This window comes from Dipodomys spectabilis, unplaced genomic scaffold, assembly GCF_019054845.1.
Source record: "Dipodomys spectabilis isolate Male_0828 unplaced genomic scaffold, ASM1905484v1 ptg000018l, whole genome shotgun sequence".
In the NCBI taxonomy this organism is placed as follows: Eukaryota; Metazoa; Chordata; class Mammalia; order Rodentia; family Heteromyidae; genus Dipodomys; species Dipodomys spectabilis.
Window position 1 is genome coordinate 12,824,400 of NW_024870695.1, and position 16,569 is coordinate 12,840,968.

General features: G+C 48.4%; 1 protein-coding gene across 1 annotated transcript; it reads right to left on the reverse strand.

Annotated features, from left to right (window-relative positions):
• Window positions 1-2,350: 2,350 nt before the first annotated feature.
• Window positions 2,351-16,349, reverse strand: Psmd3 (proteasome 26S subunit, non-ATPase 3). The gene is made up of 12 exons (XM_042673808.1): window positions 15,959-16,349; window positions 12,150-12,340; window positions 11,925-12,062; window positions 8,627-8,763; window positions 6,854-7,044; window positions 6,616-6,719; window positions 4,848-4,962; window positions 4,646-4,765; window positions 4,422-4,525; window positions 4,057-4,212; window positions 2,976-3,026; window positions 2,351-2,810 (listed from the first exon to the last, which is right to left on the reverse strand). Exons 1-12 carry the CDS (start codon window positions 16,170-16,172, stop codon window positions 2,733-2,735), a joined length of 1,599 nt encoding a protein of 532 aa, XP_042529742.1. The 5' UTR covers window positions 16,173-16,349; the 3' UTR covers window positions 2,351-2,732.
• Between the last annotated feature and the right edge of the window lie 220 nt (window positions 16,350-16,569).

The following is a 16,569-nucleotide window of genomic DNA, read 5'->3' on the forward strand; positions in this document are numbered from 1 at the left end:
CCTGTAATCCAAGCCCTTGGGCCCGCCACTGGTGGCTCACGCCTGTAATCCTAGCTACTCAGGAGGCTGAGATCTGAGGAGGCACTGGTAGCTCACACCTGTAATCCTAGCTACTCAGGAGGCTGAGATCTGAGGATCGTGGCTCAAAGCCAGCCCAGGCAGGAAAGTCCGTGAAACTCTTATCTCCAATAAACCCCCAGAAAACCGGAAGTGGCGCTGTAGCTCAAGTGGTAGAGTACTAGCCTTGAGCTGAAGAGCTGAAGGACAGCACTCAGGCCCAGAGTTCAAGCCCCACAACCGACCAAAAAAAACCCCCCAAAACCAAAAACAACAACAAAAAGAAAAACACCAAGCCCTTGGAAGATGGAGGCAGGATTGTGAGTTGGAGACCATGCCTCAAAAAACAAAACAAAAAATGACAGAGCAGGGTGCCAGTGGTGGCTCATGTTTATAATCCTAGCTACTCAGGAGGCTGAGAGCTGAGGATCACAGTTTGAAGGTAGCATACACCAGGCTCTGGGTTCAATCCCTAGCACTGCAAAAACAAAGCAAACATGAACTAGAAATACAAAAATTAACCTTCCAAATGATTATTATTGTGTGATAATGTTCTGTTTAGTTTTTCTGTTTTGTGCCAGTCCTGAGGCTTGAACTCAGAGCCCAGGTGCTTGAGTCACATGAACCACAACTTCACTTTTGGCGTTTTGGGTGTGATAAATCGGGGATAAGAGACTCACATGTGGCTCAGTGGTAGAGCGCTTGCCTTGCATGCATGAGGCCCTGGGTTTGATTCCTCAGCACCACATAAGCAGAAAAAGCTGGAAGTGGCGCTGTGGCTCAAGTGGTAGAGCACTAGCCTTGAGCTGAAGAGCTGAGGAACAGCGCCCAGGCCCATGACTGACCAAAAAAATAAATAAATAAAAATAAATAAATTAAAAAAAAAAACAACAAAAAAGAGTACAAGTTCCTGAGTTCAAGTCTCAATACCAGCCCCCCAAAAGAGTATGAATAAGGAAACAAAACAAACCCAAACTTCCAGACAATGAGTAGTCAGAAAGATGACCTACAGATTTGAGGAAGGCTAGAACTAGAAAATCCATGACAAACTCCATGACAAATGTACCTTCCCAACCAAGAAAGGGTCTGAGACACTGGCACACATCACTTTAAGAATGATAACTTCAGTGAGTTGGGCAGCAAGAATATTACATACCCCTGTACCAGCTTCCTCCAAGAACCAAATTAGCCAGATCACAGAAATCTAACAGGCCTGAGAATGGGTTGTCAGCATCCAGCTGGTGAGCAATGTTTGCCTTTCCTAACAAGACTTGTGGAGACCCAAATATGCCATGCAGGCACTGGGGAAGGCCAAGGACATCGAGGCCCAGCTCTGACAAACAGGCCAGGAAGACTTGCCCACCAGCCACCTCCTATGCAAGGCATCCAGGGAGTGCCTCTGCCCAGAACACACAGCCCTCACTGTGAGGGGCAGCCCGGAGGATGTGTGAAATTGAGCCAGGGGGAGAGATAGAAACCAGGGTTTCAGCTAAGAGCTAGGGCCTGGCAAGAAAAAAAGAACATGCATATCAGTGTTTTAAGTGTCAGCCAGAGAATGCAGGAGTAATTCTGACCCTCTGGGAAGCAATCATTTGTAGCTGGCAGACCCTGACATGAGTGGGTATATTCTCCCCACTTCCCCCATGGCTGGAGTTGGCCTGGAGCACAGGGGAGCCCTCCCACCTCCATCTCTAGTCAGCCGCCAGCCCATCTCCCAAGCCACGGCCTCCACCCTACCCGCGCTTGGTTCAGTTCTGCACACTGCTTGGGGTCACAACTTGCCCTTTTTCGAACCTCTTGAAGGGTTCGTGGGTTTAGGAACTAGGTGACACCTGCTGTATTTGACATATGTGTGAAAGGAGGCTAGGTGTGGTGATCTGCCTAGTGCCTGAGGGCCAGTTAGGTAAAGAGCAAACCCTACCCTTAAGACCCAGGTTGAAGGCCTGTTCACATTCCCTTGGCTTTTCTCTTGGCAGACACCACTGGGTCCTCAAAACATACTTGGGGTTAGGACTCAAAAACCAAGAAAGAAAAGAGAAAATCACACCTGTAATGTTAGCTGAGATCTGAGGATCTTAGATCGAAGCCAGCCCAGGCAGGAAAGTCGAGATTCTCAAATCCAGTTAACCACCAAAAACCCTGAAGGTGATGAATGCTAGTCTGGAGCAAAATAGCTCAGGAACAGTGCCAAGGCCCTGAGTTCAAGTCCTAGTACTGGCATAAAAAAAAAAAAAGATCTGGGTCTGTCAATATTGTAGCTACAAGAGAGCCAGGTATAGCAAATGACAAGATGTACAGAGCTTTGGAGAACTTTTTATTGTTTAAAAATCATAATTGAAGCTTCAGAAAACATACAACCCAACATTTCCCAACTCCAGGCCCTAATCCATGGGTCTGTCCGTCCCCTCTGCTGCCCACACCTCTAGGCAGGACTCTGCCCTGGAGGCCGCCTGCCCACCCTCCTGCCCGTGGTGTGCCAAGTCACTGGCTGGAGAAGAGCACTGGGGTGAGGTGGGGTGGCCGGCTCCCAGCACCCTTCACCCCTGCATGTATGCAGTCTGTGAGCTGTGTGGAGGAAAAGGGGGCCAGTTCCCTAGGCAAGGGAGCCCCAAATGCCCAAATGGGAAAGACAGAGCCGGTCCCCACTCACCCCCACCCCTCCCCAGCCCCCTAGCTCAAGGGAAGCTGTCATCATCATCTTCTGCCATCTCCTTGGCAAACTCCAAGTCCTGCTGCTCTCGCTCACGCCGTTCCTAGAGAGAGAGTGGGGTGAGGGCTGGGCAGGCTCTCTCCCTTAATGCCCTCACCCAAGGGCAGAGGCTGCTTGGATGTGGTACAGTTCCAGGCCCTCCAGATGCTTCCCCTCTTCCCTTTCTGTATGGAAGGTCAACCTTCCATCTTGCCCCAAGGAGGCTCACCTCTGCCGACTCCAAGTCCTTGTTGTATGATTTGGGAGGAAACCGCATGGCCTGAGAAGCAGTAGGAATGCAGGGCAGCAGGATGGAGGAAAGAAGCAGAGAAGGGGCAGTCAGTTAACACACCCCTTCTGGGTCCATAACACATCCAGCCACTGCATGAGAGCATGGCAGGAGCTGGCTTGGAAGCTCGTTGTTACAGTGTAGGGCAAGAATGAGAATCTGGAAGGGGCAAATGACTGCCCCTCCTGACTGGGCAGGGAGAAGGAAAGGGAGGAAGAAATGGAGGAGAAGGGGCTTGGAAGGTAGCTCAGTGGTAGAGTGCTTGCCTTGCATGAATGAGGCCCTGGGTTCGATTCCTCAGTACCACATAAACAAAAAGAAAAAAGCCGGAAGTGGCGCTGTGGCTCAAGTGGGAGAGTGCTAGCCTTGAGCTGAAGAGCTAAGGGACAGCGCCCAGGCCCAGAGTTCAGGCCCCACGACCGGATCACCCCTCCCCCCCCCAAAAATGGAGGAGAAGCCTTCCAGACCAAGGGTTCCCATGTGAAAAGGCCTGGCTTGAGGCGATGTGAGAAAGAGGGAACCAGCTCATACAGTGCCTTGCATGTCATGCTGAGTGTGGCTTTGGCAGATCTAAGTAAGGCAAACACCTCTGGCTTACTGGGAGGAGACAGGAAAACAAAAACAAAAACACTGGGGTCAAATAATAGCATCAAACTCAGTGCTTAGAAGAGGAGAGGGCTTAAACCAGAGTGCATCTCCACATTTTATATGGTTTGGGCTTAGAAATGCCTTTACAAGGTGACTTCAATTTAATCTCATCCATCCAGCAAGCAAGTCAGGCATCAGCTTCACAGTGGACAAGCAGAATCCCTCCCTGCTGACCACATCCCTTCCAAACTAGGAGCCATCGCAGTCCCACCAGCAAGAGGCTGGCTGTGACCTGGACAGAGTCCTCTCTGAACCTGTCTGGCCCTTCAGTGATTTTAGAGATGGGCTGGGAATGGGGCCACAAACCAAGTCTGGGGGTATGTGGGGAGGGACACTTACTGTCAAGCCTGACACCACAGCAAGGGCTGCTCACCTTGACTGACATGTTGTGGATGTCCAGGCAGAAGGAAATGCGCTGATGGAAGGCCAGCTGGGGCTCCCGGGTGGAATAGATATCAATCATCTCCTTGGACTGGACATAGCCCTTCTCGTGGTTGATGCTGGCCTCAATGACGCCGTCCCGGATGGCCTACAGGCCCCCACAGGGAGGAAGGGTCACAAGAAAGTCCATCCTCTAGATCTGAGAACCTCTTGTTCTGTCTCTTACACACATCTACCCTCTCTGGCTACTTCCTGGCTTTGCTGCAAATGACCTGCACTTCCTGAGACCTTACACTGCTCTCCCCAGTCCCCTCTACCCAATCTCTCCCCACACTTGGCCCCTGACCCAGCCCCTACCTTGGCGACAATGAACTCTGCGTCTTCTGGACTATCCAGCTGCAGCTTCTGGGCGATGTCAGCCAGGGAGATTCGGGAATAGGAGAGGCTGATCATGCGCACACCTGGGAGAAGAAGGAGCACTGGGGTGGGCAGGGGGCCTTCACTTCCCATGTACCCCACAAGGTTAACCCCCAGCCCTAGGAGAAGTCCCACCTGGGTCCTGCTCAGACCCGGGTCCGCACCTGTCTTAATCACATTGTGTCGCAGTCGGATAATTAGGGTGTAGGTCCCATCCGCTTGAAACTTCTCCCCAAACTGATCCAGGACCTGGTTGAACTTGGCTAGATTTCCTGTTCTGACAGCTGTGGGGGACAGGCTAGTGAGTTGATGCACATGGCACAAGCAGAGGCCACAGTGGAGGGCTCTGGGAGGGGACAGGCCTACCTTGGGTGAGGAGGAAGTAGGGCATGAGTGAGCGCTTGAGGGAGGGCTGGCGGAACTGTAGCCGGTCTGGGATCTCCCCGAGAAGCAGCTCCACCACAATCAGAAGCTTGTGCACCTGGACAGGGGGTGAGAGAGCACAGTGGACATGGAGTCCCACAGGTGGAGGAAGAAAGTGAAGCATGTGCATGTGTAGGGGTGAGGGAGCTGGAGGCATGACTCAAGTAGTATACTGCCTGCTTAGCAAGTGTAAGGCCCTCATTTCAAACCCTAGTACTGGGGGAAAAGTGGCCTCCATTCTGTAGGGAGGTGGCTAGAAAACCAGGACTTTCCTCCTCTAGAAAACTATGAGTTGTTTCTGAGTGGTGTCCACTAAGTGGGCCTTGTATGTTGGCCAGCAGCGTTCAGCACTATGCCAGGGGACAGGGGACGATGTCCAAGCAGGAGGCAGAGCAGCACAAGACGCTCTCACTGTTAGAGGTGAGGGATGCAAACAGGGCTGTGTGATCATGTTTACAGCTAGGCAAAGACTTCAGCCTTCCACCTTCAGCCATGAGCTTGCCTTGCTCCTTGGAATAATTCTGGGAGAGAAGTCTTTTTCATTCCCTCAAGACAAGGTCTTGCTATGCCCAGGCTACTCTTGAACTCCTAGGCCTAAGTGATCCTCCTAAACTCTAGAAATGGGAGAAATAAACTTTTGTTTGTATACACTGCTCAGGACTATGGGTCTCAGAATGCAGCCCAGGAGCCTCCAACTCAACCCTCCGCCTCAGCCTTCCAAGTGCTGAGATTACAAGTAGATACCACCACACCTAGTCAAAGTATGATAAGTTGGTTATAGAAACTTAAGATAATGGGTGAGATCAAGTAGAAGAGGCAGGAGAAGGAAGCAGAAGTTGCAGTGAGGTGATGTGATGCAAGGGCCCCGTCTCTCACTACTGGCTTTGAAGTGGAAGGATTCACATCCCAAGAGATACCAGCAGCCTCCAAAAGTAATCTATCACTTGTATACCCCATGTGTCTGAAAAGCCATGTCTTTTTGTGAAAATCCTATCAAACTTTCTTTTGGCTTTTGCTGGGCCTGGGGCTTGGACTCAAGAGCCTGGTTGCTGTCCCTGAGCTCCTTTTGCTCAAGGCTAGTGCTCTACTACTTGAGTCACAGTGCCACTTCTGGCTTTTTCTGGTTTATTGGAGATGAGAGTCTCATGGCTTTTCCTGCCTAGGCTGGCTTCGAACTGCAACCCTCAGATCTTGGCCTCCTAAGTAGCTATGATTATAGGCATGAGCCACCTGCACCTGGTCCAACTTTCAAGAACCAGTTCAAAATTAATTTTATAAGATCTTTGATCTTTCATCCAGATTCCACATAGTAGTAGGATCACAGGATTGTGGTTTGATTGAGTCTAGTCTGGGTACAGAGTCTGTGCTCGGAGCACAGTGATGTGCACCTATTCCAGCTGGGGATGTGAGGGAGCATCTAAGAGCCTGGGGTTAATCTGCATAATCCAGTCCCACAGCTACAATCAGTGGTGCTGGGAAACAGGGATGCTCAAAACCCATCTCTCCAGGAGAATGCTCTGAATATTAAGTTGCCAGAAGTGCAGAAAGTGCTCACACATGACACTGACATGCACAGCATGTCAGAGCAGCCTCTGGGATAAGGCAGGTTACTCAAGCCCTTCCCAGCCCCTGAACAGGAAAGCAGAACTCCAGCAGTATCAGATGGGCAAGATGAGGAAGAGGTGAAGAGATGATGCTAACTTTGGCTCACCGTCTGTTTGAAGCCAACGGCTGTGTGCTGAGGGGCTTTGCGAAGGGCATTGGTCATGGTTCTCCGGGCCTCTGAGTACTCCAGCTGTATGGCTTTGATTCGCCCTGGAGGTGGAGGAAAAGTAGAGTGGGTGAATTGAAATCCTTGGTGAACTGGAATGCCAAATGTATCAACCCTTACGAGGTTTATACCAAGTGGGCGTGAAACACCTGCTATCTGGACCATGCCCTCTGCTCACCTGTGTAGTAGAGGTACCTGGCCCACTCATTGTTGTTGGCTTGCTCAGGGAACACGGACTTGGACACTAGCTTCTCGGCCTGGTCGTACAAGCTGTAGTGTAGGTAATTTCGCAACAGGAGGTTCAATAGGGTGGCTTGCCCATCGGCATCATGCCGCAGGGTGGCTGTCCGGAGCCGGGCATGCAAGAAGCTTTAAGAAAAGGTATAAAAGCCTTAAACCACAACTCTATGAACTCCTCTGCTCTCCCCCCACTTCATTCTTTTTCAAGTCCTTAAAAGAAGTGATCTAGAGACTGGGCACCAGTGGCTCACTCCTGTAATCCCAGCAACTCAGAAGGAGTAGCAATGTAAGCCTGGCAGAAAAGTATGTGAGACTTTATCTTCATTAATTAGAAAAAAATCAGACTGGCGGCATGGCTCAAGTGATAGAATAAAAAAGCCAAGTGAGAAGCCTGAGGTCAAGCCCTGGGACCAGAAAAAAAAAGGTTAGGGGTTAAAGACTACTACTTTTCTGGCTCTTTACCAAATATACCAAACATCAACTGTCACCAGGCGCTGGTGGCTCACACCTGTAATCAGGAGGCTGAGATCTAAGGACAGAGATTCAAGTCCAGCTTGGGCAGGAGTCTCTGAGACTCTTATCTCCAATTAACCACCAAAAGGCCAGAAGTGGAGCTGTGGCTCGAGTAGCAGAGTGCTAGCTTTGAACACAAAAGCTCAGGGACAGTGCTCAGGCCCTAAGTTCAAACCCCCAGGACCAACACACATACACACAAGTCCAAAAACAAATATCAATTGTCATCTGAATAACGTGCTTTCCTAGATGCACAAAAAGGATAAAGCTTTGTTCTCAGGGTGCTTAGTAAAGAAGAAAGATGGGCTGGGAAGGTGGCTCAGTGGTAGAGCGCTTGCCTAGCATACCTGAGGCCCTGGGTTCGATTCCTCAGCACCACATAAGCAAAAAGAAAAAAGCCAGCAGTGGCACTGTGGCTCAAGTGGTAGAGCGCTAGCCTTGAGCTGAAGAGCTGAGGGACAGTGCCCAGGCCCAGAGTTCAGGCCCCACGACTGGACAAAAAAAAAAAAAAAGAAGAAAGATAGGACCCACAATAAGTAAGAATATCATGGACAGCTTGACAGAAGGTAGTGTGGACTAAGAAGCCAGCAGGGTAAGTGCAGTGGGACACAGGTGCAGAATGGGCAGCTATTTTAAACAACTGCTCATTGCAGGACTCCCTGAGGTTGCCTTCAGCAAAGCCTAAAGGAGGGAAGGAGAAGAGTTTGTTCTTAGCCTTGGTGACAGCCAGAGCAGAGGCTCTGAGGCAGAGAACTGGCTCACCTGAGAAGGAGCATGAGGCCAGTGGGGCTGAGAGGTGAGTCTGCTGGAGAGCAGAAAGAGTTGAGGTGGAAGGTAGGAATAGGCAGCTCATGTCAGGCCTTATAAACTGTGAGGGCTTAGGCTTTTCCTTGAGGGAAATAGGGAGGAACTGCTGGGTTTAAGCAGAGGAAAAACATTTCCAGACTGTCTTTCTAACCTTGGCCCACCTCTCAGTCCTTACTTACTGTGGGGTAAAGGAAAGAACTGGGGGACAATTCTTGGCAGCCAGCCATTCCCTCCATTTCTTTATCATCATCCCATGCACAGCTCTGGGCTTGCTGGCCACTGCCCTACTACCTCCTGGATACCTTCCATGTATGAGCTCCTCAACCTGTGTGGTAGTGATGACCAAAGCTCTGACCCCATGAGTCACAAGGGTGGCCTCAGCCACCCGTACCTGCGCACCACATCCAGCTTGTCCAGGAACTCATAGACTCGGGCGTGATAATAGTAACACTTTGCAGCCACAAGGTCCAGAGCCCGGCGGTTCTGAGTACTGATCTTCTGCATCAGGTCATCAGAGACTTTCTGTGCCTGAAGAGAAAATGAAAAGAATCAAGTGGCAGTTCCTCAAAAGGTTAAACCCACTTATCATGAGCCAATGAGCGCAAAAGAACCAGCACACACAAAAGTCTACACACAAACATTCCTAACTGCATCATCAAGAGGTAGAAACAACCCCAGTGTTCCTTGGTAGCTGAAGAATAGATGAACAACCAGGCATGGGAGCATGTGGAATTCCAGCACCCCAGAGGCTGAGGCAGGAGATCCTAAGTTCAAGGGCAGCCTGGTACACATGGAGACCCTGTCTCAACCAAAGACAGAAACTAGCCAGGTTCTGGTGGATCACGTCTGTAATCCTAGATACTCAGGAAATTGAGATCTTAGGAACACAGTTTGAAGCCAGTCTGGGCAAGAAAGTCTGTGAAACTCTTGTCTCCAATAAACTACTCAGAAAAAGCCCCAAGTGGCACTGTGGCTCACGTGGTAGAGTGCTAGCCTTGAGCAAAAAGAGACCCAGGGACAGTGCCCAGGCCCTAAGTTCAAGCACCAGGACTGGCACCAAAAAACAAAACAAAACAAAACAAAAGCAAAAACCCCCAAAACTCCGAAGTGTGAACATCCATTGGGATGTTATTCATGTAAGTGGAAGGCCACTATTGTAGAACTTTATTTATACAAAATGAATGTCCATAACAGGCAAGTGTTTTAAATACTGAAAGCAGACAAATGGCTTTTGGGAGTTGGGGAAGGAGAGATGGGCAGGTGTTTCTAGGGTGATGAAAATACCCTAGAATTGGGCTGGGAAGGTAGCTCAGTGGTAGAGTGCATGCCTTGCAAGCATGAGCATACCCTGGGTTCGATTCCTCAGCACCACATAAACAGAAAAAGCCGGAAGTGACGCTGTGGCTCCAGTGGTAGAGCGCTAGCCTTGAGCTGAAGAGCTGAGGGACGGCGCCCAGACCCAGAGTTCAGGCCCCATGACTGGCAAAAAAAAAAAAAAAGAAAAGAAAATACCCTAGAATTGGTAGTGATGGCTATACGTTCTGTGGAGTACAAACTGCTGAGCTGTACTCTTCCCCAAAACAAGCCAACAAAACAGTGGGGAGGAAAGGAAAAAAAGGAAACGGATCTGAGGAGGGGCACTGTCATTTCTTGCCTGTCCTCTTCTACGAGATTGTGACAGGATAAGGAAGCTAGTCTAAACTGGAGAAATGGTAGAAGTCCCCTTGTCCCTTAATGGAAATACTTGGGACTAGAAATGTTTTGGATTTAGGACTCTTTCCCTCTACCCCTAGATTTACTATCTTTGGGATACACCTCGGACTCTGAGGTAGTTTTACACAGTAATATTAGAGTATTGACTGGAACCTGTTACTTGGGTTCTGATGTGAAACTCTCCTGTTGTGCCAACATGCTGATGTACCAAAGTTCCAGTTTTGGATTAGCAATGCTCAGCATGTGTTTGGTCTGAATCTGTTCTTTGAGGGCAGGGGGGCCAAGAGTGAGTATGGTTCAGTAGTGAATTGCTTGTTTAGTAAGTATGAGGCTCCTAGGGTCAATCCTAGTACTACACATACACATATACAAGAAAAATAGGAAATCTACAAGATGGAGCTATTTGGTATCATAGAAGTAGCTGACGTTTATTAAAAAGTACTGTGAAGCCTACTCTGCTGTGCACAGTATATTTATTTTCTCTTTAATTATTTTTATTTTTGGCTGGTTGTGGGGCTTGAACTCTGGGCCTGGGCGCTGTCCCTGGGTTCCTTTTGCTCCAGGCTGGTGCTCTACCACTTGAGCCACAGTGCCACTTCTGGCTTTTTCTGTGATTACTTGGAGAGAAGAGTGTCATGGACTTTCCTGCCTGGACTGGCTTCAAACTACAATCCTCAGATCTCAGCCTCTTGAGTAGTTAGGATTACAGGCATGAACCACTAGTGCCTGGCTTATATTTTCCTTTTTTTTTTTGGTCACAGGGCTTGAACTCTGGGCCTGGGAGCTGTCCCTGAGCTCTTCAGCTCAAGGTGAGTGAGCGTTCTACCACTTGAGTCACAGCACCACTTCTGCTTTTCTGGTAATTAATTGGAGATAAAGAATCTCACCTGCCCAGGCTGGTTTTTGAACCATGATCCTCAGTCAGATCTCAGCTTCCTGAGTAGTTGGGATTACAGGTGTGAGCCACTGGTGCCTGGCTAAATTTGTTTTCTTCTTTCTTTTTTGTCGGTCATGGGGCCTGAACTCTGAGCTTGGGTGCTGTCCCTCAGCTCTTCAGTTCAAGGCTAGCACTCTACCACTTGAGCCACAGCACCACTTCCGGCTTTTTTTAAAATTCTGCTTATGTGGTGCTGAGGAATCGAACCCAGGGCCTCAAGCATGCAAGGCAAGCGCTCTACCACTGAGCCACCTTCCCAGCCCCATGTCCCTCAGCTCTTCAGCTCAAGGCTAGCGCTCTACCACTTGAGCCATAGCTCCATTTCTGGCTTTTTCTGCTTATGTGGTACTGAGGAATTGAACCCAGGACCTCATGCATGCAAGGCAAGCATTCTACCACTGAGCCACCTTCCCAGCCCCTATATTTGTTTTCTTGAGATAAGCTCTTGCTATGTATTCCAGGCTAGCCTTGAATTGAAAATCCTCCTACCTTAGCCTGTCGAGTGCTGGGATTACAAGCATGTACTACCATGGCCAGCTGCTACATATTTTTAAAAACAATATTTTATGTAGTACTAACAATCTTCTAAGGTTTTATTTACATGTAACTACTTTTTTTACATGTAACTAATAGAAATTAGTTTGCCTAAGGGACCGGATTAAAACCCCGTGTTTCTGTCTCTAAGCTCCTTATGTTTCTTAAAGAATCCGTTATATTGATTGTGCCACAGACAGGACAGAATGACATTGCCAGGCCTTTCCCATGGTATTAGATGTAGGTCAAACACATAAGCATGTAGGAATACAGGAGGAAAAGAGTCTGGGGGATAGTTTCCCCACCTTTAGAGACAGGGTCTTGCTATGTAGCTCAGGCTGGCCTCAAACTTACAATCCTCCTGCCTTAGCCTCCTGAATGCTGGGATGATAGATGTGTGTTACTATGCCTAGGCTGGGGGACAGCTCTTCTTTACTAGGCCTGTCTCCCTCACAAAGTCCTCACACTGCTTGAGACTTAGTTGATATCACAGCATCCTGGATACCTCTTTGTAGCGCTTGCTGTTCATTAGGAAGATGACCATGAGAAGCTGGAGATAGGCCTCCACTTCAGGCAGGAGTGGTGCTGATGCAGCTTTTCCTGTGCGTGGACGGAACTGTAAATCAGCTTCTGTGTCCATGGGCTAGAAGAGCAGAGTTGATATAGCTAGTAAGAAGAGAGGTTTTCAGGAAGGAAAGAGACACCCTATAAAATGGCCAGCCCCACTCACCTCTTCTAGAAAGAGTAGCAAAAAGTCTCGAGTGGTATTATTTGAGGTGAAGAAGCCATGCACGGCCTTATAAAGGACATAGTGGTTGAGGCGGCGTGATGTGGGTGGCAGCATCCGCAGGGCCCTCAGCACAAATCGTGGCTCCTTGCCCGAGACGGCCTTCTCCAGTTGTTTCACGTGCTCTTTGATGTCTGCAGACCACCAGAGAAGGAAAAGCTCATGCTGTACCAGTTGCTCCCATTCCCTGCCACACCAGCCAAGCAGTTCTAGGGGACTATTATGCAGGGTCAGAATGGGGACTCACAACGTTTGGCCTAAAAGGGTCAATAATACTTATGAAGGCAGTAGGAACATTGAATTTTAGACACAGCGAAGAGACAAGGAAAAATACAATTAGGGTTGGGATAGAGGGTGACAGAAAGAATAGGGGAACAAAAGAAAAGAAACAAAAACAAAACAAAGTAGAAGAAACACATGGAGACTTGTCATATTTCAAAACAAGAAACACTTTCTAAACAAACAATGAGATAAATCTCAGACACAAACTAATGACTGTTTTTATAAGTCTAAACAAAATATTTGTGACCAGATATTCTTCCTGTTTTTATTCTACAAAGAGCTTATATAAATGATTAAAAGAAAATCTAGCTGGGCACTGGGGGTTCACACCTGTAATCCTAGCTACTCAGGAGGCTGAGATCTGAGGATTGCAGTTCAAAACCAGCCTGGGCTGGAAAGTCCATGAGACTCTTATCTCCAATAAATCACTAGAAAAGAAAAGTGGAAGTGATGCTGTGGCTCAAGTGGTAGAGCGCTCATCTTGAGCTGAAGAGCTGAGTGACTATGCTCAGGCCCAGAGTTCAAGCTCCATAACCGACAAAAAAAAAAAAAAAGAAAAGAAAATCTACTGCTACAAACAGACATAACCAGTAACAAATAACTAAGAGACATAAAGAGTAGACTTCATTAAAATCTGAATAACTTTAAGTCTAAATGTTTTTGTATTACTAAAATTAGTACCATTTTAAAGATGAAAATATAGGCAGTATAGTAAAAAAGGTATTTCTTTTACTATAATATAAATCAGATTTTCTGAACAATATGTATAAAAAACTAGAAATGTTCAAACTGGTGCTGGTGGCTTATGCTTGTATTCCTAGCTACTCAGGAAACTGGGATCTAAAGATGGAGGTTAGAAAGCCAGAACAAGCCGACAATTTTGACTCTTATCTCCAATTAACCAGCAAGCTGGAAGTAGAGGCGTGATTCAAGTGTAGAGCTCCAGCCTTGAGTAAAAAAGCTAAGCTCAAGCCCCGAGGTCAAGCTCTAATACCGGCATACACCCTATCCCATACCCCCCCTTTTTAGAATGTTCACACCTAGAGGCTGAAACCTGGAGGATAAAAATTCAAAGCCAGCCCAAGAAAGCCTTAAGATTCCATCTCCTAGTAATCAACAAAACGCTGGACTAGAGGCATGATCAAGTGGTAGAACTCCCGCCATGGGCAAGCAAGCCCACAAGGCACTGAGGTTGGGTCCGGAGAAGGGGTTGGGGGGAGATATATGTTCACCCTCTTTGACTCAGGCAAATAGATTCTGAGAACCTATACTTAAGAAAAACTTATACAAGCAGATTTAAAAAACTTGAGCAAAAATGACTAGAAAGTTAATACAGCAAGAAACTAGAAGTATTTTAACGTGTAGCAATAAGGGAACATACATATACATGTATACACACACACAATCAATTTGTAGTTTCTTAGTCCCCTTTGTATATTTTCCACTTAGCCCAGGGTGCCTGAGACGCATTAATGATTATAAATAATAACATCTAATATTTATGGAGGGCTTGCTATGCATTTATCAAATACCAGGCATAGTTGTAAGCATTTTAATGTTTGTAACAATAAAAGAGGTACTATTACTCTCATACACATGGGGAAGTTAATTCCAGACATGTGCTTTTAACAAATGTTATGTTTACTATCCAACAAATATTTATGGATGGCTGGGAATATGGCTTAGTGGTAGTGCTTGCCATGCATGAAACCCTGGGTTTGATTCTTCAGTACCATATAAACAGAAAAGGCCAGAAGTGGTGCTGTGGCTCAAATGGTAGCGTGCTTTGAGCAAAAGAAGCTCAGGGTCAGTGCCCAGGTTCTGAGTTCAAGCTCGAGAACTGGCAAAAAAAAAAAAAAAAAAAAAAAGTTCATGAAACAAACTAAATGTTCAGATGTTAAAAGTAAAAAAGACAAAATACAAAATCATTTATATTTAAAAAAGTTATACCTTGACCCAAACTCTCTCTATAACAATCTCGATTATGGAAGGAAAAATCCTAGCCAGCTCTAGCCTTGAGTAAAAAAGCTAAGCTCAAGCCCCCGACTTACAGTGTCTCACATCTGTAATCCCAGCTCCCCAGTAGTCAAGAAGGCAGAGAACAGGAGGATTATAGATTGAGGACAGTCCAGGCAAAAAGTTAAGACTCCCATCTTAACCAATAAAGTCCAATGTGGTGGCCTATGTTTGTAACCCCAGCTATGCAAGATTAGTCCAGGAATGAGAAACACAGTCCAGACTGCCAGAAGGAAAAAAATATGAGTCTCTATCCAAAAGTAACTTAAAAAAAAATGGGCTGGAGGCATAAGGTGGTAGAGAGATTGCCTGCCTAGAAAGTAAGAGGCCTTGAGTTCAAACCCTACTACCAAAAGGGGGTGGGGGCAGGGGATGTTAATCGTGGCTGAATCTCACTGTTACTTTGGACTTTTCATATTTCCCCAAACTCCTATAATAAACACAAACTAAACAGTGGACAATGCTGAGTGGCATCTTTGTCACTGGCTATATTAGGTAAAAGGAACCTTCATTAGATACTGATTACATTGGCCGACTTCAGAGTAGCAGCTAAAGTAGCAGCGAGGGTAGTTAACATTGTAACATTCTCAAAAGCAACATCCGAGGGCATAGCCTTTCTTGTCTCAATGTTTTGAGGTAGTTTCTCCTGCAGTTAGGAAAACCCTGGTAGGGAGTCTGATCAAACTTGATCCAGAGTACAGAACATTATATCACAGTCAAGAGAGGGAGTAAGGGCCTGATAGGAATGGAAGAGAACTAGGGGACCGTTTGGGCCTTTCAGCTAGCGAAATCAGGAAGCAAGACAACAAGCAGATAGATAGCTGGTGCTGGTGGCTCACGCCTGTACTTCTAGCTACTTAGGAGGCTGAGATCTTGAGGATCCCAGTTCAAAGCCATCTGGAGCGGGAAAGTCCGCGAGACTATCTCCACCAGAAAACCGGAAGTAGCGCTGTGGTTCAGAGTGATAGAGCGCTAGCACCCAGGTCCTGAGTTCAAGCCCCAGGACCGACAAGGAAAACCAACCAACCAACAACAACAACAAAAAAGACAATGGCCCTCGATAGGGCAGTTTGCTAAGGTAGCTAGGCCAACAGATCCCCCTCCATAAACTTTTAGAAATGAGCCGAGATTACTCTGATCCTCTTCATACACGTTGCTTTCTAGAGGGAGAGTCATACATAGAAGGCGCTAAAAATCAGTCAGGTGGGATGGAAATGGAGTAGGTCGGAAGGGAAGACTCGGAACGGGGAGGCCCCAGTCTCTGATAGGACGAGGCGATGGAAGGGTCGTCCACGGGCTGGGGTGGCCAGGGGTCGGGGTGGTGGGGACCGGCACTACCGGTCCCGATCCTAGGGGCCGGGGCCGATGGAGGCCTCGCCGGGGTCCAGAGGGAAGCCGTGGCCCCGGGCCACTGTCACCGGCGGGGCCGCGCGTCCCGACCCCCGCTCCCCTACCCTCTAGGGTGACGGTGTCCAGCTCTCGCTGGGAGTGCTCCGCCGTCGCCGGCTTGCCGTCCGCGTCCCCGGTGGAGCCGCCCCCGGCTGCCGCCTCCTCTTTCATCTCCACATCCTGAGGGGCTGAAGGGGGTGGCGGCTCCTGTTCCCCTCCGCCCGGAGGCGGCTTCGCCTTGTCGGCGCCTCGGCGTCGCGCCGAGCCCTCCTGCTTCATGGCGCCTGGGGTCGCGGCCTAGTCTGGGGACCCAGACCGGGGCCTCGCGTGAACCCTCGCACTAGGGACCAGGAACCAAGACAGGCCTGCACAGCAGCGCGGGCTCGCGGCGGGCCGCACGATGACGGAGCAGCTGCAAACCCCTTCCCGGCGCAGGGTCTTCTGGGAAATGCCAGGCCTGGAGGGCCGATGGCCGAATTAGCAAAGGGGAGAGAAATCAACTGCCGAGGTGCAGGATGGGGGCGGATCTTCGAGGAAGGAGCGGGAGGGGAGGAGTCCGCGTAAGTTGGTGGGGCTTTCTTTGAAGGGTTTAATTGTGTTGACTTAAAAAAAGAAAATCTTCCTCTGGAGTGCATTTCTGGGGATGTCCACAAGAGGTCCCCTCAGGATCCAACGT